This window comes from Cryptomeria japonica, chromosome 11 (genome assembly GCF_030272615.1).
Source record: "Cryptomeria japonica chromosome 11, Sugi_1.0, whole genome shotgun sequence".
In the NCBI taxonomy this organism is placed as follows: domain Eukaryota; kingdom Viridiplantae; phylum Streptophyta; class Pinopsida; order Cupressales; family Cupressaceae; genus Cryptomeria; species Cryptomeria japonica.
Genome location: NC_081415.1, coordinates 241,954,614 through 241,981,212, shown reverse-complemented (window position 1 = coordinate 241,981,212; position 26,599 = coordinate 241,954,614). Strand labels below are relative to the sequence as shown.

Genomic DNA, 26,599 nt, shown 5'->3' with positions numbered 1-26,599 from the left:
TCTTGGGTAGGAGCATGAATCAGATTATTGTGTTGTTGACATTGATGACATTTCTTAACAAATGAAAAAGAATCCTTCTGCATAGTTTGCCAATAGTATCCCATACGAAGCAATCTTTGAACCAAGGATTTGCCTCCAAAATGCCCCCCACAGGCACCTGAATGTGCCTCTTCAAGAGCAACGGGGATTTCTGATTTGTTAAGACAGCGAAGGAGTAGACCATCATAACCCCTTCGGTAAAGAACATTAGAAAGAATGATATACCTAGCAGACAGCTTGCGGATTCTAGCCCTAGTGTTCCTATTGGCGGAATCAGGAAAGGTACCATCGGTCAAATATCTTACGATATGCGAATACCATTCATCTGAATCTACAAAGTCACAACATGTTACCAAGCTAGAATCATCTACAATAGCTGGAGAAATAAGGTTGTGAATAACAAATTTAAGATCAACCACAGGGTCCTCTAAAGATACAAGAGAAGCCACACATGCCATTGCATCCGCATGTCGATTATCTTTTCGAGGAACAGGTTCCATGGTATAAGAATCAAATTTTTGTAATAAAGAGATAGCAAGATCTTTATATTGTGATAATTTGTCTTGTTTTGCTTGATACAGTCCTGTTACTTGTCTTATAATCAATTGAGAATCTCCATAAATATGTATGTGCTTTATATTCAGAGCTAAGGCTGCTTTTATTCCCGCTATAAGAGCCTCATACTCAGCAATGTTATTGGTACACAGGAAACTTAGACAATAGGATAAGGGAATAGATTTCCTTGTAGGAGAAACCAGAACAACACCTGCCCCCGATCCCGTACGACACTTAGAACCATCAAAGTATAATTCCCAAGTTTCATCTTTTTCTATAGAAAAAATGAAGTCATCGAGGAAAGACTCAGAATTAGGGAAGGAGAAAGGTGAAGGGGCCTCAACTAAGTGGTCGGTCAATGCTTGCCCTTTAATTGCTCTTTGTGAAACAAATTTAAGGTCAAATTCAGTTAACATCATAACCCACTTAGCTAGGCGTCCTGATAAATCAGTTTTAGAGAAAAGATGCTTCAAAGGATCAAACCTTACCATGACGTGGACTTCTGAATTTAAAAGATAATGTCTCAATTTCTGAGTCGCAAACACTAAGGCCAAGCATTGTCTTTCTATCGCAGAATATCGGGTCTCATAATCAAGTAAGGTACGACTTATGTAATAAACCGGACATTCCTTACCATCTTTATCATGTTGTGCCAACAATGCTGCGAGAGCATGAGAGGAAGTAGCCGTATACAGGAGGAAGGGTTTAGAAGGTTCGGTAGGTTGAAGAATAGGAGGACTAGCCAAATACACTTTTAAATCTTCAAATGCTTGCTGACAATCTTCGTTCCATTGAAAAGTGATATTCTTTTTGAGAAGTTGAGTAAAAGGAAAGGTACAATCCGCAAGTTGAGATACAAACCTACGAATAGCTTGAATCTTTCCTTGTAAGCTTTTAAGTTGAGACACATTTCTAGGAGGTGGCATGTTGACAATAGCATCTATTTTCTTAGTGTCCACCTCAATCCCACGATGCGAAACTATAAATCCTAATAGTTTTCCACTATCCACACCAAAAACACATTTTCGGGGATTCAAGCGCATGTGATATTTACGAACTCTTTCAAAGATTTGACGAAGGATTTTAATATGATCTATGCGAAGAATGGATTTGGCTAAAATATCATCAACATAATCCTCTAAAATCTTATGCATGTAATCATGAAAGATAAGGGTCATCGCTCGTTGATAAGTTGCACCGACATTTTTAAGTCCAAAAGGCATAATTATCCAACAAAACGTACCCCAAGGAGTGGTGAAAGCGGTTTTGAATTGATCTTGAGGGTTAATGAAAATTTGATTGTATCCTAAAAAACCATCCATGAAGGATAACAAGGCATGTCCTGCCGTAGAATCAACTATCATGTCAATGTTTGGAAGAGGGAAATCATCTTTTAAAGAAGTCCTATTTAAATCTCGAAAATCGGTACACATTCTTATTTTATTATCTGGTTTAGCCACAGTGACAATATTTGAAATCCATGGGGAATAGTCAATAGGGCGGATAAATCCAGCCTCCAATAACTTTTCAATCTCAGCTTTAACAAGCAGAGCCACCTTAGGATTCATTTTTTGAATTTTTTGTTTCATGGGCTTAGCATCGGGAACTAAGACAATATTATGAGTGACAATCTTAGGATCTATACCAGGCATGTCAGAGTATGTCCAAGCAAAGATCTCAGGGAATTCGTGCAATAAATCTTCATATTGTTTTTGTTCCTCTTCATCCAAACATTTTCCAATTTTAATGACTTTTTCTTTATTGCAAGGATCCATCTTAATATCAGTGGTGTCACTTATAAGAAGATTACTTTGTTGAGGAGCATCCTTTAACTGAGGGAATTCTTTCACAATCTCATCATTACCGATCTCTTTTCCAAAATAGGCTTCAGTGTTCAAACAATAAGGAAGTCCCCTATTGTGATGATAACGAGGAAGAGTGTCATATGCTCCCAAGAATTCAGCTAAAGCATCGTCGGTAGGGAAGACATCCAAAGCATAGGCACACAAAGGATCCCCATCAATATACTCAGGGTGTTGCATTGATAGAGATGTAGAAATAACATTAACACTAATGCATGGTCTTTTAGAAGCTTTAGTGCATTTGCAGGGATTATAGCCAAGTCCAAAGGCATAATTGTGAAAATTAGTCTCTAGAGGAACCTTTATCCCTTGTTCGTGAGCGCCACAACCATTTCCATGATACCCATGTTTAGCAAAAATATGAAAACCACGACCATAACGATCAACCATTTCAGAAAGAGAAGATGGTTTTTCATAAGACAAAGAATCAAACTCTTCAGAATTAGAGGTGTGAGGAGAAGAAGTTTGAGAAGCGGCCACAAAATTATTACTCATAGGTTCAGGTAAGATTGATTGATTTTTAGCTTCTTCCTTCTTTTCAACTTTAAGCTCTCTAGAAGGAACCTTATATTCACCTACAAAGGTGGGATTGAAATCAAGAGATCCCCAATCGTCTTCTGCGAGAACCTTCTCAGGATCAAAATCCTTCTTATGTGTAGATTCAAGTCGAGAAGAATCTTCTTCAGAAGCTCCAGACTCATCCAAAGAATTTTGATCATCAGAGAGCGAGGATTCATCGATAGGTATCTTGTTTAAAGAGTCATCACTAGACGAGGATGGCTTAGAAGAACCCCCTTTGGAAGTAGATGTTTGTAGACAAGCTTGGAAATTAGTATCACCTATCAAGGTATATGTCTTATTGTTATAAACAAATTTAACTTGTCTATGCAATGTAGAGGGGACAGCTTGCATACTGTGAATCCAAGGTCTTCCTAATAACAAATTGTATGTTAAATTTCCCGACATAACATGGATAGGAGTAGGCAAAGTAACAGGTCCCACTGTGAGAGGTAAGGTGATAATACCTAATGAAGTTTTAGCCACATTGTCAAAGCCTCGAATGGGACGAGAGTCAGGCTCAATGAGAGATGTATCCACATTCATTTTATGCAATAGATTAATGCTACACACATTAAGGCCAGAGCCATTATCTACTAGTGTTCGTCTTATAGCAGTGTCTTTCATGATAACCACAATCATCAAGGGATCATATTGATGTTGAATTTCACTAGTAGGCAACTCATCTTGGGTGAACACAATTTGAGCTTTAGGATTCATCACAAAGTTAACCAAAGATGCTATATTACTAGATGTATTCAGTGGAGGAACATTCAAATCTTTCAAGGCATCTTGTAACATTCCATGATGAGCGGAAGAAGTTTGAATCAAATCCCAGAGGGATATCTTAGCAGGGGTAGCTTTAAGTTGTTCTATGAGATCATATTCCTTACCCATAACTTGCGAAATACGGGGAGCTTGTGGAAGAATTGGTTGAGGATTAGGAAGAGAAACTGGAATAACAGGAGGAGGGTTAGGCTGCCTATTATTTCTGGTGTGATAAGTATGGGCAACCGCATGATAACTCTCTCTAGTTAATTGCTTGGCATAACTATAAGGACTTATAGGTTTTCTTCCTTGCACAGTGATGATTGGTTTATTCGGAGTACGAAAGGAATCATGATCATACCCTCCTTGGACAGTAAGGAGAGGTGATTTAGGGACTTGAAAGATGGGAGAAGGATAAGCACCTTGGACTTCAAAGAGAGGCTTGTTATGCTCATTCAAGTTTATCATGTTAACCAATTTAGACGTCTTGTTCTTGTTTAAAGATTTCGATAAAGCCACAAAGTCATCAAGAGCATCATCCAACAAAGCATGATCATATCAATTAAAAGGTTTATCTTTTGATTCAAAAGGAGACATCTCCTCATAGAGGGGATTATTGAAAACAACCATGTTACTAGATTTAGTGGAAGAGTTGATAGGAATGTACCCTTGAGAGGAACCATTCGACTTATCTTTCTCATCACACCTAGATGGCATAGTAACAAGGTTTATGAGTTTTTGGTAAAATAAAGGTTTGGCATCTTTAGGGTTCAAAAACTCATCTAAAGCTTCATCTAATTCATCTTGGCTATACTCATAATAATTATCATAAACATGAACATTTTGCAAATAAAAATCTGACATTTTGAAATAAAGGTTGCATAAAATTTAAACACACAATGCAAAGAAACACACTCTCTTTTTTTCTTTCTTTTCTTTTTAATGAAAATGAAATGAAAACACACTAAATCTAGATCTATATCTAACAAATGCAATGCAAGAGGAAGCAATGATAGATTCACGTTGGGTTCACCAAAATGTGTAGGGGAAAAAGTGAGACTAGGTTAACATGCCCTAATCCTACCTTTTGACACACATTACGGAATATGAAAGAGCCTAGAGGTATCACACAATTGGCTACTTCTTTTTGTGAAAGAGAGAGCCACGGGCTACCTATTAGGATTTCTATTCCTTTGTTGTAATTGAAAGATAAAATGATACAAGTTCAAGTCCTAATCCCAAAATGCATGTACAAACTAATAACAAGATTGCAGAATTGAGATTAAACAATGAACAGCTGTAAATACAAGGATGAAATAAGAATGCAGATGCGTACCCAGAGTCAAAATCTGATTGAAAATGTTCGGGACGGGGGCGCGGGCGCCACTGTCCTGATACTGTGTCGGAAACTGCTCCTGAAACTGCTGTCTTGCACTCTGGAAACTGTTGGAAATGCTGTCTATCAGGAGGACCAGGGCGCCCAGCGCCTCTGTCCCAGGGACCAGGGCACCCAGCGCCCTTGTCCTGGTAGGACCAGGGCGCCCCACGCCCCTGTCCAGGTCTTTTTCTCTGCAATTGGGTATGGAGTGCTGTCTCGACCTGCTTTTCTTGGATCTGTAACCTGCGGCATCGTCCGAGTCCCGAAACCTGCACTTATATCTGAAAAAGGGTGTGGGCGGCTATATAGGGTTTTGCCTTAGTCAAACCCCCACTTCGGTGATTTCCACCTCTATGAATAGCCAAGTTGTATTGTAAAATGTATTGTGTGTGCAGACCTTGTGTGTGTGCAAGATCCTAAAATGCAAGCAAGCAAGCTAGAGCAACCTTGAAAGTAAACCCTAATTGCTTGTAAATGACGATGTAAATGCTCTAAATCAAGATGCAAAGTGATCTAAAGCATGAATAAAGGATATATTGAAGCCTATGCAAAGACATGAAAACAACATGAAATCATACCCAACCCCCAAGGGAGGGGTACAAGCCAATCTTCAGTCGGTAATCTCCTATTGTTCTTCAATGTCTTCCAAGCCCTAAATGGATGAATGAAATTGATAAATGCTTGATGGAGGGAGGTTGAATGTTTTTGAAGTCTTCAAAGATCTACTCTTTCGCTGCATATGAGGTTCCTAAAAACAAAAATCGGATCCTTTCAAATGAAGAAAGAGAGCTCTTATGTATGAAACCCTAGGTCGTAATTTCGTCTTTTGGCCGACCTAGAGATTGAATTTCCCACCAATTTCTTGGGGTTAAGCTTTATTTTATGATTGGATTGTGCTCCTAAAATTTCGGGAAAAATGTCTGGGACCATGTGCACTCCGGGCGCCACGGTCCCGACAACTTTTCACCAAATTTTCAAGGCCGTCGGATATGATGATTTTAGAGAGAATCCCAAAGTTACAGGTGATTTCGAGATGTTTTGACCCCCGAAACCAAGCCCCCAAGTTCAAAATAGGACTTAATTAGGGTTTTTGATTGAGTGATGTATTGGAGGAATAAAATGAAAAGGGAACACTTTAACGAAAGGGCCCAACTTTATGATGTAGAGGATGATGAAATAGGACCTTAGACCTAATTAATTTGATTAATTAAGTGCTAAAGGAGAAATGCATTGCAAAATGTAAAATGCACCAAGGCAGGTGCTAAACTAGGTGTGAAATTGTACCACCCTAGCAAGTGCGTACAATTTACGACGCTACAATTTGATAAAAGGGTGATGACAATAAGTTATATTATTGAATATGATATCAGGTTTGCATCAATCGTGATGGGATACACAATATATCATTCTAGCTGAGACAATTTAGTATCTGGTACGTCCATCTATGCAGTTTATTAGATATTGAAGGAAGATAAGAAATATGACTTATGTGAGGTGATACGGGCTGAGTTGTTGAGCAACTTGAAGAAAATCAAACAGGATAAGAAGCATGCATTTAAATTTGGAACCTTGATTATATGTTTATACTTCTATTTTGTAAATGAAATTCTAGGAGTTGGAAAAGTTCAGTGGGCCTATGACATGTCGGTGTTAGTGCAAGTAAAAGAATCACTTCAAGGTCTTAGAGATTCAAAAGCCCAAAAAGGCATACTTTGGGGGTACTTCAAAACCTTTCAAAGTGTGATGTAAAGTAGAGAAAAAATTCCTAAGGAAATAATGGAGAGATATCAGGATACAATTTGTTTTATGGTAGACATTGACCAGTGCCTTATGGAAGCTGTGTAACCAAGAACTTCATGGATCATGCCCATGGGGTATGAGGATGAAGGACATATTCTTGATGCATATGCTCAACACTTATTGAGCAAACTGGTGGACAAATCTAAGGAGAGGTTTGGAACTTACAAGGAGAAGAGCTTGGACTTGCACACTAAGCTTAAGAGGTATGAGATTCAGGAGAAGGTAAGGAAGGAGGCATACCAGTTGGTGGAAAGAATGGGGATCACCAAGGAGGCGGTCGTGAGAGCTAGAGAGAAGAACATTCTGAAAGAAGAAGATATTGTAAAGCCAAAGAAGGCTAACCTAGAAGCCCCTTCACTTAAGCTCAGGTAGTCAAGGAGTGTTGCACCTTTCTCTAGTGCTCAGAAACCTACTAATCCTATCAAATCTCTTAAGCTTCAAACCAAGCCATCTGGTGGTGTAGGGAAAAGAAAGAAAGAGCAACCATCCAGAGTCTATGTGGTGGCTTCTGTTGATGAAGAATAAATCGAATCTGATTATGTTGTCAAAGAAGTAAAGAAGAGTGCTAAAGTTGCTAGAGTTAAAGAGAAATCATTCGGTGAAGAAAATCCCTGCAAGAAGACCAAGTCAGATAACTCTGGTATGACTATAAGGAAGGTTAAGGAAGCCATCATTAAGGAAGGCAACCTTAAACCTATCTCTAAATATTATGAGTTGTAAGATGATGTTGGTAAGAGAACCCTAGAGGAAGCAATGATTGAATATCTGAATAAGTACAATAAAGCTCTCATTGAAATAATGCCACAAATTCCTAGGAGTTTGTATGATCTTCTAGACATGAGGAAAGAGACAAATAGGTTAGAGGAAGAAAGGATAAAAGAATATGTGCTAGTCAAACTTTGTCCAATGATAGCTAAGGCAAAAGTTGACATAGTTCTTAAGGAAAATAAAAAAAGTTCAAGAGCAAGGAAAGAGTGAACAACATAATGATTGGTAAGAATGATGAGGTTTGTAAGGAAACTTAGAAGATCCTGAGAGCAATACTATTGGAGAATCAATATGAGGTGGTACTTGAGAGATCTCAGGTGGATAATCAAAAGTCTGATCTAGAAGTCCTAGGTATGGCATCTCGAGGAGATAAGGCCAAAACTGATAAACCTTCTAATCTGGAAGGATAGTCAGTTGAACAGGTTGATGGGATAGTTCTAGATATCATGGTAGTTGAGACTACTACAGCCGAGGGAGCAGATAAAAATCATAAGGAAGCTAATACAGTAGAGGGAACTCAGATCCCTCTGGTTGACACTGTTGAGCCTACAGAGAAGGAAGCTAAGGAGGAGAAGGTAGAGACCAAGGTTGATAAGATTCTGGTGGCAAGAGACACTAGAGATTCAGAGGGGAAGGAGATTGTGAGTGACCCAAATTTCATTCAAGGCCCTATTAATCTTGAGTCTCTATCTCCTATCCAAAAGCTCGAGTTGGCCACTTTTGCGCAGGCCAAAGCAAGTGAAGATTTAATGAAGTTTCATACAGAGGATAGTGAGATGATGTCAATGGAAACCAGTGTTCTTAAGAAAATTTTGCCATCTTTCAAGAAGGACACATCTGGTGCACCCTCCGATCATCTCAAAAGCTTGCTCAAATCAGTTGATTCTCATTTTGTTTCATTGGAGAAAGCTACAAAGGAAAAGGTTCTCGGTGAATTTAATGCTAAAAGAATGAGGACAGTTATGAGGATGATTAGTGGTGACAGAACCAATTTGGTTGCTTGTATTAAAAGCATTCAAGATGCATTGGTCAAAGGTGGAAAAATAAACAAATCATGTCTCTTATTGCCTAAGTTCACCATAGAGATTGAGAAGAAAATAAAAGAGCATGAAGGATAGTTGGCCAGCCTATCCCAATCATTTGATCCTCAGTCGACTTTTGCGAGCAGTAAGGAAGATCAAGTAGTATCCTTACTTGATAAGATCAGAAGCATGAATCAAGAGAAGGACATAATTGTTGGGAGAATTGGTGAGCTAAGAAGTCTTATCACTCCCCGGTTGGATAGCTTGTTGAGTAGTCTGCAAGATGCTTAGAATGTATTGAATAAAAGTGCACCTACAGATCTTAAGGCAACGAAGATGCAAGCCTATTTGTTCAACACTCTCATATCCATTTTGAAGAATCTCAAGACGGGTTGGGATGCCCATCTGGCATCATTGAAGACCATTTTTGCAGATATCTTCAAATTTGTTTAAGTTTGTAGCATATACCTTTGTATATATAGTTTTGGGTAAATTTTTTGATGTGCAGATACCTACCTTTGTCGTTGATGTCAAAGGGGGAGTATATAGCAATGAAAAATATTGATCTTAGGGGGAGTCATAGATTTTTGGAGTCTGGTAATCAAATTCTTGGTTGCAAAGTATATATTTAGGTTTTGATCCGACACTTAGTAATTTTTCACTAAGTGTTGCCATCAATGCCAAAGGTGGAAATTGTTGGCAAGAGACACTAAATGTATGTTCACATGTTGTCATTGATAGAAACTAGATTCAGATATCCAATCCGCAGTTCATGTTGTGATCATTTTGGAAGATTGAGTGAGGTTTGGTGAGAAGAACGAGACATTCAATAGTGTACAATTTCAGTTGGCAGATCATTTTGGTTGAGTGTTTTGCTTTGCGGATTTCGAAGATGCATTATGGACATGTAATATGCCCTATTCCTAGTTTGTGGCCTCCAATGATGAGTCTTGTGTAAACTGGGAGATCTGGTAGACTAGTTTTTGGTTAGAACAGTGTTCATCAGCAGTAACATGTGGATATTTGATGTGCAGATCTTGCAGATCAATTTTGGCCGTTGTTTATGTGTTTGAAGATGATGAACCGGCTTGTGGGAAGCGTGTGGAGAATTTGTTTTGGTCCGTATGTTTGGTTTTGATCGAATTGAGCTGATTTGTGTACATGTTTCATTCTTTGTGACCTGTTCTTGAAGTCGACTTGATGGAGACCTAAATTGATGTTGCATATATATAAGACTAATTGATATGGCTATTTTAGAGATTGGTGGTTGTGTGCGAAGTATGTATGAGCGATTGTGTGCAGTTTCACGTGCACAAGGTATAGATTTGAGCTCCGGTATGATGCCGAATATCAAAATAGAGCAGAGTAAGAATATGTATTTTTTGTTTAACCGGAACTATACTTAGGCATTTGTTGATGCTATTTCATAATTCAAATCTCATTGTAATCTCTAATAAATATTTGTAAGGCAGTGAGCCTTTCAGAGTTGTAGCCCTTACTTGTAATTGACCAGTGAGCTCTAAGTAGTGTGCCTGAATGCATGTGCATTCCCCTTATGTAATATTTTTATACTTTTAACAAAGTATACTAATATTGTGGGTTTGAATCCTAGTGTGGTTTTTCCCTTAACCGGGTTATTGATCTTTGATTTGTGTTTCTACACTTTATTGCTCTTCATTTGCATTAAGTGGTATAAAGAACAAGTTATCGAAGTTAAAAATTGCAGAACATTGATTCCTCTCCCCCCTCCCGCTCCTCTCAGTGTTCCTTGATTCTAACAAAATTGGTGGACAAACTTTAAGAAAGTAAACAAGGCAATATTGGAACATGAAGGAAACAATAAATATAACATTGTCGTAAGAAAAGAAAAGAAAGAACACTTCCTTCAGAACGTAAAAGGGAAAGAAAGGGTTTAACAATATAAATTGGAACAAGACAAATCCCTGGATGCTTGCTATGTCTTCTTCCATTTATTTGATGCTTTATGTGTCTTCTTACTCCTCTTCGATGCCTTATGTTTCTTCTTTGTGACTCAAATGATATGATTTCATTTATATTTCTATGATTTAAACACATTACTTGTTCGGGTGGCCTCTTTAATGTCTATACTCTTGTCACTTCAAATTTTGAATGAATTTGCAGTGCCAAATTGATTTCACCATTTATGTTTGAGTTGATTGACTTTTAGTGGAAAATGGTGGCCTTATACATTTTTTGTTGTTGATGCAGGCGGGAAAGGTGGTGAAGTGACTAGTAGATGTGCGTTGAGGTGACGAGTTGCTGTGCTGTAGAGTTGGACAAATGCGATAGATGGTCCAAAAATGTGTGGACTTGGACATCTAATCATAGGCATATGTGGTCTTAGTTGTAGGGTGTAGTTACCTATAGTAGTCTTTTTTTGTGTTGATGGTCTTTCATGTGGCAGTCTATTTTTGATACTTTGGTTTATAAGTAGGGTGGCATGCCTCCCCTTACAATGAATTGTCTACTTAAATTTTGTTCATGTGGAGCACATATAAGTTCTGCATAGGGCCCATTGATGTGCAAAACATAAGCTGTCACTGTTATGAACAACTGGTGATTGATTTAGTCGTACTTGTTTCACTGCCTTGTTTTGTACTTAATGTTTTCTATTAATATATATGTTAAAATCAAATATTAACCAGTTTATGTACAAATCAAAGTTGATTTATAATTGGATTGAAAATAATTGATTATTGGATGGAGAGGGGACACGTAATGAGTGAACAGTCGCACCCCTGTGTACCCCTAACGACCGAGCAGCATCGCATGTTTAGAACCCCACGCACTTATTGGCACCTCTCCTCTACATTGTCTAAAGAGATTAAATTGCCGAGTAATGTGGACCCAATGGCTTTGGCGTTTGCCTTTACCATGCTTTCCTCGAACGTGCCTCCCCTGTACAACCTACTCCGTGATGGGACGAAAGGAGATGCCTTCCCCACTTACTCCATGGTACTTTTCCAGCTCATTCTCCACTACCTCCATGACACCTTTCCAGCTCAGTCTCCACCACCGTGGAAAATTTGTACATCCGGACAAGAGATTATAACGAGTGATGCGACGCAATGTCTCGAAGTGCTGAGTGAGGCGACACTCATACGCGCTTTGGGCACTGACCACATTTACTACATAAACTAAAGTGCTGAATGATGTGACACAATGGCTTTCGCGTTACCTGTGAACTGCTTTCCTTGAAGCTGCCTCCACGGTACTACTTTGACTGTTAAATCTTTCTAAACACGCTTTAAATTCCTCTTCTCTGCATATAGGGCTTTGCCCTCTTCACTGTATTTAATACCCTGCACTCGTATCATATTTTCAAGGGTCTTCTCCAAATCTGCTCTAGTCTCATCTTAGCTATCTTTTGCAGTTTCTTCCTCTTCTCTGTATTTAATACCCTGCACTCTTATTATATTTTTAAGGGTTTTGTCCAAATCTGCTCTAGTCTCATCTTAGCTATCTTTTGTAGTTTCTTTCATTCTTTCAACATGTCTTCCCTTCCATCCTCATCTTCGTCCTCTGATACGCCTGCCGAACTTATCAATAAGATTCTGAACACACAGGTGAATAAGCGAGCTTTCGATCTTCGCGTATTTGTCAAGCAAATTGATGATCTTATTCATCATTACGAAGCTCAGCTGGTACAAACCCTGCCCTTTATTGACTTCTTTCGAGTTTTTCCATATTTTGTTACTAAACAACTCTTCATTTGCAGGGAAAAAAGAATCCCATCCGAGAGCAGTTGGGTGATCTTCCCTCTGAGGCTTCTAATTTTGTAGATCAGGTGTCAACAAATGTGACGCGCATTGCCAATGAGGTACGCACAGCGTCTTATAAATATTTTTCTACTTTTTCAAATGACTTTCGGTGTGATTTAATTTTCCTTGGGCTCTTATTATCACACCAGCAAACTATAGAAATCGAAATACATGTTTACTAGACTATTAACTTTTTAAGAAATTTTTTAGTGTAGATGATTGTAAGTGTGTTATTGACTGTTTATCAAAGATATGATAGTAAATAAGTTGTAAGATTATTATTGTCTGCTTGATCTTTTTAAATAGCGTTTAAAAAGATTATGTAATATTGTCCGTTTCATCATTTTTTTGAACAGTGTTCAAAAAGATTGTGTAATATTGTCCGTTTCATCATTTTTTTGAACAGTGTTCAAAAAGATTGTGTAATATTGTCTATTTGATCATTATAGATGATGCTTGAACTAGTTCAAAAGTCTTAGCCGTACACCAACATGCTTTTAATGGATACCTTGTTCCTTTCATTGAAGGAAGATATTGACATGGGAGTATGAAGTACTTAATTAAAAAAAAAAAAAAAATTCATAAAAAAATCATCACTTACAATAATAGAGAAGTGTAGCTTCAAGTTGATTGTCTCAGCTGTCTAGGATTAGTTTCAATATTCTTTTGCAGTCTTCTCTTTGACTGCTCTCTATTTTATTTTATTGTATTAATTTTTTTTTGTTTCAGTTTGATCAATAAATAAAAAACCACATGCTTAAATTGAAAGTCTTCCCTCTTTGATATGGTCAAAGAAAAATATGATTTTTATTCTCTTATAAAAGATATACAAAGTAGACTATATAAAAGGCTTTAGAGCAGAAGAGCTTATGTAATTTACTCCAATAATTATGATTAAATGGTTAGAAGTGATGGACAAATGAAATTATTAGAAACTATTTTAGTGTTAAAATGAAAGTTATTTGGAATTATTCATTAAATACATTACAATGATAAAAAAAATAATGGAAATTATCTTAACTTGGTGTTTAAATATCATTTTGAGATTTGTATACCTAAATCTAATTATTTTTAGGACTAAAAAAAAATTGTGCTAAAGATTAATCTATAATGAAAATGAATGTTGGATGTAATGACATTTGTATCTTCAAAAACTCATAACAATTATAAAACAAATTAAATTTGCTATCAATAATTAAGTTCATTAGAATAAAATAGTTTAAAACAAACGTCAATACATTGTTTATTCTATCCATATCTACTTACTATTGGCACATGAGGGTTTATATATATAAGAAATAATAATATGAAGCAAAAGTAAATGTGAAGTAAAACTAATATATATGTATCTATATATCTAAAAAAGAAACAATTATTAAAGCAAAAGTAAATGTAAAAGTTATATATATATATATATATATATATATATATATATATATATATATATATATATATATATATATATATATATATATATATATATATATCAAAGGTAAAACTATATTAACATACATATTTAAATATATATATTTTAAAAGATTTGATTATATTATTATTAGACACTTTTAAGATAAGGGACACAATGCATTAAGTTCCTGCTAATAGTGTTGATAGATGAGGAGAGAGATAAAAATATGTAGAGGTATATATATATATATATATTGAAGCAAAGGTAAAACTATATTAACATACATATTTAAATATATATATTTTAAAAGATTTGATTATATTATTATTAGACACTTTTAAGATAAGGGACACAATGCATTAAGTTCCTGCTAATAGTGTTGATAGATGAGGAGAGAGATAAAAATATGTAGAGGGGGAAAGATGTTGAGAAAGGGAGAGTAATTGGAATATGGGAATATAGAGATAAAAAAGGGGACACAATGAGAGAAGGGGAGAAGGAGAGAAGGAGAGATAGAAAGGTAAATATATAGGAGGTGATATATATAGATAAATAGAGAGTTAGATGTATACATAGAGAGAGAGGAGGGTTGGAGTGAATAAAATAAAGATATGTAGATGATGAGATATAGATAGTGAGGGAGAGAAGATTTGAAGAAAGATATAGAGGGGGGGGAAGAGTGAGAAATAATAAAAAAATTATTTAGTTAAACTTCAAGGAAAAAAAATTGGTTGAAAATCCAAATCAAGCTCAAGTTTGTGTCAATAATGTGATTTTTTATATTAGTATGAAGTTTTAGTGGGAGAAGCATTTAGGACAGGCTACAAAATGGTACATTATATTTGTGCTTTAGTCTACAAATTTGTTGTAATTCTTTTTTTAATTTATCAAATAAATGAGTTTATTGAGCCAATGTTTATGAGGTGTTTGTGTTTTAGTGTATTGACTAGTAGAATTTTACTTAACTATTGGTTTAAGAGTATTTGAAAGACAATGATCATTGAAATTAAAATTTTGAAATAAGTTAATGTATTTGTTAAAACTCAGAAATTTTGGTCAAAACCTAACTTGGAATTAGTTGGAATGACAAATGAGATCTTTTTAAATGGCCAATGATTGCAAATTTTTTGTGTGTTAGTGGCAAGTGCTTGCCTCTTAGCATTGTACTAATACCATTTGTTGGCTAGTTGATAGATGATCTAAGAAACACCAATTCAAGCTCATAACAAATAATAGTTTGAAAGCAATAGATTCTTGTAAATTGTGATTCATAATTTTATTGGGTCAATGAAAGTTATAATAGTTAGGGCTATCATTGGCTTAAATTTGGATTCAATCTAGGCACACCATTAATTAGGACTTCAAATAATTTAATTAAATAAATAATATTTTGGTTCAGTTTTTTAACATACTGACCCTTTAAAAATATTTTAAGAAATGATATTTTTTTTTTAATTGGTAAATGTTTTTCATATTGCTTAGTTAAAAATTATTACATCCTCAAGTCTTCCAAACGTAGATTGAAATATACGTGTAGTATCATCCATGCCCCCTTTTCTAGACAAGCTAAAAACTGAGCATATAATCCCCTCTCCATAGCTAAAACAAAATTTATACAACATCTTACATATATGCGTTTGAACAAAACATATCAAATACCAAATAGTGTTCTGTACTAAGATATACGTAGATTGAAATATACGTGTAGTATCATCCATGCCCCCTTTTCTAGACAAGCTAAAAACTGAGCATCTAATCCCCTCTCCATAGCTAAAACAAAATTTATACAACATCTTACATATATGCATTTGAACAAAACATATCAAATACCAAATAGTGTTCTGTACTAAGATATAGCAACAATCTCCTTGCCTTTTCCATTGGACGCTTCGGCCTATTCCATTTTCTCCTTCGGGTCTTCAATATCGTCATTGTCCTCGGGGGGAAGCCAATCCATAGTGTGCGTGGGCCATGCCTCTTTCCTTGACTTCCTTAGATGACTATGTTTGTGTTTTGTGGATGTGGAGCTCCTCGGTTAGGAGGATTTGGCCTCGAAGTCTCCCCACTTCTCCATTTCCATCTTTAGCTCTTGCTTCTCCCACATCTTCAAGAACTCCTTGAACCCATGCATCCCTATCTGTGCAGAGGCATGCTAAACCTCCTTATTGCAGTTGGCAGTCCACATGAGGTAAGGGCACAACGAAAGTTTGAATTCACTAACATGCAACCAAGTGACATTTGGACACACAAAACCTGTCCTATCCCTAGTCATCCTCAATAAACTATCCAAACATCCACACCATTCTTCTCGAACACAACCTCAGATAATCCACTCCACTTGCTCTTTGCTCTCCAGTTCCAAACACCACGTCGCGAACATGAAGGCAATCTTGACATTCATTCAGTATTTGAATTCACCTCACAAATACTCATCATCGAAGACAATCTCAACTCTCTTAAGAAAAGTCTTCTCATATAGGAAAATGTTTGTCAATCTCTCATCAGAGATACGCCCCCAAAATGCCATCATCGATCGTGTGTTTCAAAGAGAAAGGTTCAAATGCATTACACTCCCTGTGGATTTGACTTGATAGAGCAAAAGTTGAGTGACAATATGATCTTTCCGATTCCTTTTACATCTTAAATCCAGGCTTATCAAAGAACCCAAACCAATCACCTCAGCGTCCTTACTAAGGAGATTTAATACATTATTCTTACGAGGATGGCAATTTTAAATGGAAAAGACATTATCTTCGCTTGCATGTGTGAGTTAATGAACTTCACCGCCACCTTTTTTCCACTATTGTTTTATGGTTTAAACAAGTGCCTAATCCACTAAGGATTTAAGATGATACCAAATCTTTGCGTGCCCAAGTTGGAAAGATCTCGTACAATAAGACGATCTATATTTATGACCTCTGAATGCCATCCCCACATTGGATTTCTTGTGGTTGCTAGCTTGTCAAGGTTAAAAAATATTTCCATGATCTAGCCATTAGGAGGAATTACCTCCCACCTAATGTCACCAACTTGCAAATCAAACGCTTGATTGGCACATGCATCAACATCCATGTTCCATTCTCTTAAGATGTGGGATTTCTTGAATTCTTGAAAGGCATTGAGTAGGTTTCTAATCCATTTAATCCCCTGTCTATCCTCCAATTTTGAGCTTTGCCTTGAATTAAAGCCTATGTGATAATTTGGGAGTTGCCTTCCAAATGTAACTTGTCGACTCCTAGTTTCTTCCCTACTTGAATTGCCAAATAGGTTGCTTTTAACTCAACTTCATTGTTTGTGCTCGGATATAAGTGTTGTTTGCACCAAGAAATGATCCCTTCGTTACAGTCTTTGGCTACGCATCATGCACTAGAGGTCCCTATTTTATTGTGAGATGTGCCATCAAAGTTGATTTTGATCCAATTGGGCTCTGGGGGAGACCAAAGAGAAGGACACACAACCATAGGAGAAGGATAAAACCTTAGAGACCCATTAATGGGTTCTAAGAAATAATATGTTATCAAAAATGTGATATGTAATTTTGACTTATTGTGTTGAAATAATTAAGTTCACCTAGGGTACACATGACATACTATTTACATAACATCACAAAACATAAATGGAATTCAAATGCTAAAGTTTAAGATAGGGAAAAAACCTTGAAATAAAAAATTAATACATTATTGGTAAAAATAGAGAAAATCTTGATTTGTTAGGTAATTCCAAATGTTTTTGATTAAAAAAGCAGTGTTAACTAGGGCGTTGACCCTTTACATAGCCAGAGACTATCAATTTTAAACAGACCAAGTAGGGGTGCAAACCCCAAAAGAACAAAGTTAGACAGGCCAAACAAGCCTGTCAAACTAACAACAACCCAACCCAACTCAAGAGTGGGGAGAAATACCCAAAACTTGACAATGGGGGGGTTGGGCAAGGGGGGTAGAATTTCCCTTTTGCCTACGACAAACAACTGTCTAGGCAACACTATCATTAGGGATAGAGTAATCCCAAATGTAGACAAATAAATAATATAAAACTATTATAATTTTTTTATAATAATATGAAACTTTGTAATAATTATAGTAAATATGAAGTGAACCGAGAGTTGACGTAAAACTTTTGAAATAGTAATTCAATAATTCACTAATAAAAATGAAGTAGTTATTTTTGTTCTTTTGTTTTTTTATATTACTTGTCAATAATCCTGTTTTAGAGTTTTAGTATTCATGTATGCATGTATGTATACAAAAATAAAAGTAAAAAGTCTTTAACAAAATATAACTAAAAGGGAAAAAATAAATTTAAAAAATTACAACTTGATAAAGCACATAAATTTGTTAATTTAAATTAAATATATTCAATAAAAAATTATAAATATAAAATATTTTAAATAAAAATATGATTATTAATTATAATTTTGGTTACATCATGATAATTAAATTGTAGACAATTTTAAAAATACAAATTTCAATCATTAAATTGAAACCCTTGACATCAAAAACTGCTTTTATTTAATGAAGGAAATGCAAATACGTCACACTTTGCATTGACGAAACAGTACAGCTCATGCACAATAATGTCAATAATGTAAAAATTGGCTGTCAAGTATAATTATGTCGAGAGGCATCTACAATGACATCAAATGTTAGTAAACAAAAATTCAATTTTGAAACAATTTGACATGCAAATGATGGGTAAATGCATGAAATATGTCATCTTTTGGTTTTTGTGGAGGTGTTCCAAATAAAATAGAACCTTGACCACTTGTCTCCAACTATATGAAACCGTTACAATCAAATGATAGTGGAAAAGTATCATAATATTTAAAAGGGAACAATGACATTCTAAATTCCAGTTCATGTTATTGTCTTAGATAATGCTGGTACATACTTGAGCAATTCTATTATTATCCATATTTTTGAAACTCTAACGGGGAGTTAGAATATTAATGACCTTTAAAATTCGTCTTTTGACAAAACAGTAATGATGTAAAAATTTGTGTATTTTTTTGAGAAATTTTGAGATCAATAAGAATAAAAGAAAATAAATTTTAACAATTATTTTAAATGAAAATTAAATATAGACTATTAGAATTTGTTCAAATAATTTTAATTCTTTTTAATGTTTGGTTAAGTTAATAAGAAAATAGGATTGCATGAATGCATTAGCATCCTGCGTTGGAAGGAACTAATAATTATGTAAGTAAAAGAATAGTTGATTTGTAGTTTGTTGAATAGTATGACACACCATCATTCTCAACAATTAAAACATAAATATTTAGATTTGATGTCTTTTTTTTTTTAAATAATTTTATTTATTTTTCAATTTGGATTCATAATTCTCTATATATTAAATATAGTAAAACAAGAGACTCATAAGATAACCAAATCATTTTAAAATTTTGAAGTAGTGATATAATAATTATTTACAAATATCATTTTTAAAATTTAATATTATTTTATTTATGATTGAATCTTTTTGTTTTATTTAAGTGTGAATATTTACAAAAAAATCAAAGAGGAAATACTCATTCTATTTTTTAGTAATTTATTTGTTTTAAATTTGTTATTAATTATGCAGATAAAAGAATACTCTGGAAACAAACATGAAACAAGCATAAAAGTGTTGAATGCTATTGGAAGTGTTCATTGGGTTGCAGTGGGATTCTTAGTAGTGGGTGCAGCCTTAAAAATTGCAGACACCATTAAATACAATGTGGAAGAGTGTTTAAGACTTTTGAAATCTATGAGTGATTTGTCAAAAATAATACTTCAACTTCATGAGCTTCCCGATGTGCAAAAGAACTTGCATGATAAATTGAAAAAGTCTATAGAAATGATAGTGGAAGGAGCCATCTCATGTTGTTCCCAGAAGAAAAGAAAAGGTTTTAAAAGGTACATAATGATTTTAACCTTTGAACTGTTTGTTTCTAAGTATTAATGTATATTTATAATTATCATCTTGGTTATTTGGTGTAAGAATTACTTCTTAGTGTAACCACTAAATATAGTGTGGATTTTTTATGTGAATGCATTATGTTTTTATTTTGTCAACATATTTTTTTAGTTTGGATTGTAATTTCACTTCATTTTATTGGATAATATAAAGGGTGTGGAAAGCTGCAAGAGATAGACGAGAGCTTCAACAACTTAGGAGTGATATGGATGACATGCGCAATTGGCTTCATTTACAAATAAGTGTCATGATAGATGATAAATTGACCTCCTTAGTTAGGCCTCTTCCCCTTGTTTCCATCCCCAACCATGATGCAGGTAAAACATCAATAGCTAATTGTTATTGAGATAGTTTTTCTTGTTAAGAATTATAATTATAGGAGTTATATTGATATATTGTAACATTTTGCATGTTTCTAATTAGCAGTTGGAATAGAAGACAAAATTGAAGAAGTCATTCAACGACTTGATTGGGAGAGTAATAGTGCAGCAAGAGCAGTGGTTGTCTATGGTATTGGTGGGTCTGGAAAGACCACACTAGCAAATGCAGTTTATTCTTCTCTGCCAGGAAAACTTCAAGACTGGAAATGTTCTAAAATTACTCTGATTAGATACCTAGAAAAAGATCCCAATGTAGAAGATCTCCAATCCTTGATTTTGGAGGACTTGACTGGCACCAAACATAATTTAAGAGACTTTCAAAGTGGTCAACAAATCTTGAAGGAAATTATAGAAAAAGGACCCGTTTTCATATATATTGACAATGTTCTATATATAGAACCATTGAAAAATCTTTTACCTAAGGATGTCTCTAGTGCAAAGAAACTTCGGTTACTCATAACAGCTAGAGATAAAAGTGTCTCAGGAGTAATTGAATGCTGTGGAATTGAATCTTGTGAACCATATGACATAGGATCTCTTTCTATTGATGCAGCGCTTAAAGTGTTATGCAAAAATATTGATAGAAATAGAGAAATGGAGTTCATATTGCAAGAAAGACCTCAGGTGAGGCAAATAGCAGACAAATGCAGCTGTTGTCCTTTATTTTTGGAGCTTATTGGATGTTATCTTCATCAACGGAAGAATGAAGTTGAACCTTATGAGCAAGTACTCCATTCAATAGAAGATGGAGGTTTTTTTAGTGGTAGTCAGATGTACAATTTTGATGAGCAGAGGGTTCTGTTTACTTATGATAGACTTAATCCAAGTGCTAAAGAAGCTTTTCTTGATATATGCTCATACTTCTCTAGTTGGGTATGGGTATGGGAATGGGAAAAAGTTGAACAGATTGTGGGATGGGAAGAAATGCAATGTTTAGAAGGAGGAGCTCTCATCAAGAGAGAAGGTGAGGAGATAAAGATTCATGATTTGATTCTAACAGCTGGCCGTAACAAATCAAAAGACAACCGATTCAATGATGCAAAAGCTTTTTCAGTGGCCTTGAAAAATAAAGAGGTATATCTAAATTTTTATTAAATATAATAAAAAATGAACAGAATGATGTATATATGTATAATACTAAATAAAAAAAAAAAATAGAAAGGTATATATGTTTTTACAATTGATTTAATTAATTTGAGCACACATTTTATTAAATAAAATTATTTGGTACCAGTCCTTATAAACGGCTTTTTGTTAAATTAGTTTGATAACATGTCTGAATTTGAACAGCGTGTTTCCCAAATAAAAGGAATATGGATAGAAAGCATGAAGAGTCCGTTGCTTATATCAGCAGAAGAGTTAGATGCCATGAGCCGGTCTTTGCGAGTACTTCGTATGGGAAATGAAGCAGCCAAGATGATAACTATAAAAGGGAAATGCGGCGAACAATTTGACGAGCTAAGGTTTCTTCATGTAGAAAGTGAGATGTGTAATTTACTTGTCAATATGTTCAACCTCAACCAATTGAGATACCTATCAATAGGAAATCCTAAGGAGGATGTCATTTTGAGTCGGTCCATGGTAAGTGGTCGATTTATTTATTTATTTTTGTCAATTGTGATTTTTTTTTTAACTTTTCCCTCAATGTTCAGCATTTCGAAATCTGAAAAAAGTGTGATATGAGTTGTGAATAAAGCGTTCACATTATCGTTGCAGAATCTTCCAAATTTAAATGTGCTCAAATTTAGGGGTGGCCGAATACATGGAATCGCTGAAATTGGACGTCTGTGTTCACTAAAGCAACTGACCTTGGATGGATGTCAAGCTGACTGGATTTCGCTGTGCTTTACAAATTTACATCATCTGCAAAGGTTGAAATTGTCCTCGTGTCGAGACCTAACAGAATTGCCCGAATCTCTTGTCAGGCTCCAGTTTTTGCAGAAGTTGGATTTGAGTTGTTGTAATCTGAAGCAGTTGCCGGCTGGATTTGGGGAGTTGACCACTCTTACTGAGCTTGACCTGTCAGGTTCCTCGAGTCTGCAAGAGCTCCCACGTGATTTGGAAAACTTAACAGCTTTAACTTCTTTAACAATATATGGATGTTCAAGTCTGACATGTCTTCCCCATAACCTTGGAGGCTTGATGTCTGCGTTGGGATCCGATGTAAATTTTCATAGCTGTTCAAGTTTAAGTGAACTACCAGAAGATATTTACAAAAATGAAATGGTCAGAAGAATTTCATTAGAAGGTTGTACAAAATTGGAGAGGCTTCCCAGAAGGTTCGGTGAGCTCACTTGCCTGCAAAAATTAAACTTATATGGATGTGAAAGCCTACAAGAGCTGTGTAATGACTTCCATTACCTGGGAGGATTGACAGAATTAAAATTGAATAATTGCAAGAGCTTGTCAAGCCTGCCTCTAGGTTTTGGGAATCTTACTTCTCTAGAAACCTTAAATTTATCAGGATGTGATAAACTGGACGAATTGCCCATTGACTTCCATTGCCTTGTAGCACTGAAGCGTCTAGATCTGTCTGAGTGTAATAGTTTATTCCATCTTCCAGACCATTTTGGGGATTTGGGCTGCTTGGAATGGTTGTCTCTATCAGGATGCTCTAAATTAGTAAAGCTTTCTGATGATTTCCATCTTCTCCGATCTTTAATAAGATTGGACCTTTCCAATTGTGGGAGTTTGGCTGGTGAATGGATGGATAAGGTGGGGAATATCAAGAGCTTATGGCGCCTCGACATTGTAGGCAGTGAAAGAATGATAGAGCGGTGGATGGAAACGAAAAGCCAAAAAGAAAGGAATCTGACGGTGGTAACAGCCGTCCCTCAGGTATAAGTTGTCATTTTTATTTAGTGCTAAAATAAAGTAGATTTAATTTTGGAGCAAATAACTATTATTTGAGGAGAAATGTAAGATTTTATTCCATTATTGTCTTGGCTATCTATGTGAAGTAGGGCTCCAAATTGGATAAATTTAAGTTGCAGTCACCCTTTTTTTTCTTCTCTTTTTTGTGCAAAATTTAGATTGCATTTCATCATAGTTCTTATCATTGCGTTGCAATTGCAGGGTGAAGAAGGAGAAAGGGCTTTGTTGTTGGACATGGTGTTATCAAAGGTATTTGATGAGGAAGGGCTTCTGGTTGATGCAGATGAACGCCCTTTCCATTCATCCTCACTTGGATAAATTTAAGTTGCAGTCACCCTTTTTTTTCTTCTCTTTTTTGTGCAAAATTTAGATTGCATTTCATCATAGTTCTTATCATTGCGTTGCAATTGCAGGGTGAAGAAGGAGAAAGGGCTTTGTTGTTGGACATGGTGTTATCAAAGGTATTTGATGAGGAAGGGCTTCTGGTTGATGCAGATGAACGCCCTTTCCATTCATCCTCACTTCAACCACAAACTCCACTCATCTTCATCATTGATGAGGAATATCACCCTAGCCAGAAGTGGGAAGCATTAGGAAAGAACCTGCAGCAGCTGCAAAGTATTTCAAAAGAGTTGCAAATCATATATATTGGGAGCCATTTTAAATCAATCTCATCTGAGTTGGCCATCCCAATCCTGGCTTATACACCTGACGACAACTCTTTCTATCACAAATTATCTGCTTTGTTTGACATTTCTGACATTGCAGTTTTCCGTAGCACTGATGAATTAGAAGAAAACGGCCTAAGATGCTTGTCAGCGTGGGAAGACATATCTTCTTATATGTGCAATCGAGTGAACTTTCTCACAAAAACTCCTCTAGAGAGCAATATTGAATTGCTGAACGAATTGCTGGTAACTAACGAAACAGATTATCTCTTGCTCAGTAAAAACCGTCAGGTATTGTTTTCGAGTAATTTTTTGTTAAAATGTATTTTTACTTTAATTTTGAAGGAATGTTTGAGTAATAGAGAATAATAATTGCAGGTAAAGGTTGCCGCTCTACAAGGAAAAATGATATTACTGCTCTACACAAATCTTGAGGAAACACAGGTATTGCGCACCTCAGTCGTGAAAGAAATGTATTTGGAGATGCAAGACAGCCATAATTATGAGGCTGAACTTGTTTGGGTTCCACACATATATCAGGAATGGAATTCATGGGAGGAGTTTGAGAGAGTGACTGCCAATGCTCCGTGGCCAGTGGTACCAAATCCATGGTTGATAGACAGGTACAAAATGCGGCCTTCTATTTCGGGTGGGCATCAAAAACTTCCACGCGTTTGTGTGGTGGACAAGAAGGGAAGGATTTCAAAGGACAATGCACTGCCGATGATAGAAAGGTGGGGGTTGGAGGCGTATCCATTTTCTCAAGATCGTGAAGAAGAACTGGCAAAGGCAGAGTGGGAGGCATTCAAATTCGATTCTTTATCCAATTTGCAATTTGTCTTTCCGAATCTGGAGTTCTCAAACAAGGTGAGTTTACAGCAAGTTGTAAAATTTGTCTTATCTATTCGCTACACATCTCAGAATATATCTTTACTTTGGCAAAATGATAAAAGAATTGAGTTGTTGTGATAGGCAAAGGAGATGATGGATCGTTTAGTAATGATGTTGAAGCTCGCCCCTGGCTTAAATTGTGCTTTGACAATGTTGGAAATGGACTTCCTGGTGTTTTATGTTGCTCGCAGAGACATCTGTGCAAAAGAAAACGAGGATGATGTCCCTTGCACAGAAGACTTCTTCTATGATATGTACGAATTTTGGCTCTGTGTTAGATCTTTTTTGCTAAAGGACTTAAATGGAATGGGAGGAAATGAGAGGATAGTGAAGTTGAGAAGAATGGTATTGGGTCTTGCTAGTGAGCAGAGGGAGAGTTGGTATCGTCCAAAAGGAGAGTGGGAGATGAGAGTAGTGTTGGTGGATGGAAATGGTGAGATGTTAAGTAGGAGGGGAATGGAAGTGGTAGAACTACCATGTGGTGATGAAAAGGATAGCAAGGAAAATTTGGTGGAGGACATAAAAACCGGAGATGTTGAGGAAAGTGAAGAGAGCATGTGGAGAGATGGAATCATGCATCCCAAACATTATTGCTGTGAACCTTTACTCAAACTACGGAATTCTGATAATGGAATTAGTTGCAGTTTATGCGGTGAGGAAAGGAATACAGTATATGAATGTACTGTAAGGGGAAAACATGTAATATGTGAAGAGTGCTAGAAAGTAAAAGCAAAATTCCTAGATGAAATGACTAGGAGTGAAGAATGGTAATGAGAGCTGTAGTAGTTTGTGTATAAATGTAGATGAAGGCAATGACATATTTCAACTATTGATTATACCTCAATTATCTTTGCTGTTTAATTTAAAAAGTTTTAAGCCTTTTTAATATATTAATCTTAACATTTATTTAAAGATGACAAGGTTATATTTAGTTCTAATCTTTTTAATTTTACGTGACATACAAATTTAAATATTTAATTATAAAAATATGAAAATTCTTTTAAATAAAAAAATATCTGAACATTAAGTATAAAAATGTTTAAATATTATAAAATGTTGTTCTCATTAATTTAACATATTAGAATGTTGATATTTTTAATATAATTTAATATTATATATTTCTTAATTTGAATATTAGTAAATCAAATAATTTGATGATAAAAATTATAAAAAATATAAAAGAATATTAATATTTTGGATTAAATGTAAATTAATTTTTTATAAATTTTATATTTTAATAATTAAACATATTTAAAATATGTTTAAAAAAATTATTTAAATTTAATTGAAATTTTAAAAACCTTTCAAAATTTATAATTTTAGTAACATCTATAGATTATAAAATGTATTTGAAATAATAATGCATTATAATTATTTGTGCCAATTATAGCATATGACCTCACAAAGCTGTTAGCAATGAAGAGAATTACTGCCTAACCTAATTGAATCCTAGATGTAATTCAACTCTAACCTTAGTTTTTTTATAACCTCAATTTTACATTAAAACCTTAATTACATTGTAACTACAATCTTATCTTTCTTCAAACCCTAATCTAATGTTAACCTTAACCCTAATGAAGTTTTAACCGTAACACTATTGAAATTCTATCCATAATTTAACCCTAATCCATACCATAAGCATATCTCTCATTGTAATTTTAACCTTGACCCTAATTCTCTCTTTTTGATAATTGGTGAATTGTTATATGGAAATTATATTTTGCCAATCTCATTATTTTGATATTTAAAAAAAAAAATTGTACATAATCTTCATAAAAATGATTTTTTGAAATTTCTAAAAACAAAAAATATAATTATAAATCAAACTAAATAATTTTAGAAATGTAATAGAACCCTAACTCTAATCTTAAGCCAATATGTTTATAAAATTATA

At 35.1% G+C, this 26,599-nt stretch overlaps 1 protein-coding gene across 1 annotated transcript; it reads left to right on the top strand.

The window, feature by feature from the left end:
• Positions 1-11,938: 11,938 nt before the first annotated feature.
• Positions 11,939-25,549, top strand: LOC131027791 (uncharacterized). Its single transcript, XM_059214163.1, has 11 exons — positions 11,939-12,415; positions 12,490-12,591; positions 19,518-19,831; positions 20,046-20,209; positions 20,319-21,346; positions 21,563-21,853; positions 21,989-23,110; positions 23,348-23,395; positions 23,560-24,105; positions 24,193-24,681; positions 24,787-25,549. Exons 1-11 carry the CDS (start codon positions 12,263-12,265, stop codon positions 25,423-25,425), a joined length of 4,896 nt encoding a protein of 1,631 aa, XP_059070146.1. The 5' UTR covers positions 11,939-12,262; the 3' UTR covers positions 25,426-25,549.
• Positions 25,550-26,599: the final 1,050 nt, after the last annotated feature.

Coding starts and splice junctions, on each gene's coding strand:
- LOC131027791 (XM_059214163.1), top strand. CDS start 12,263: ATGTCTTCCCTTCCATCCTCATCTTCGTCCTCTGATACGCCTGCCGAA. Junction 12,416..12,489: donor ATCATTACGAAGCTCAGCTG/GTACAAACCCTG, acceptor CTTCATTTGCAG/GGAAAAAAGAATCCCATCCG. Junction 24,106..24,192: donor TGCTCAGTAAAAACCGTCAG/GTATTGTTTTCG, acceptor TAATAATTGCAG/GTAAAGGTTGCCGCTCTACA.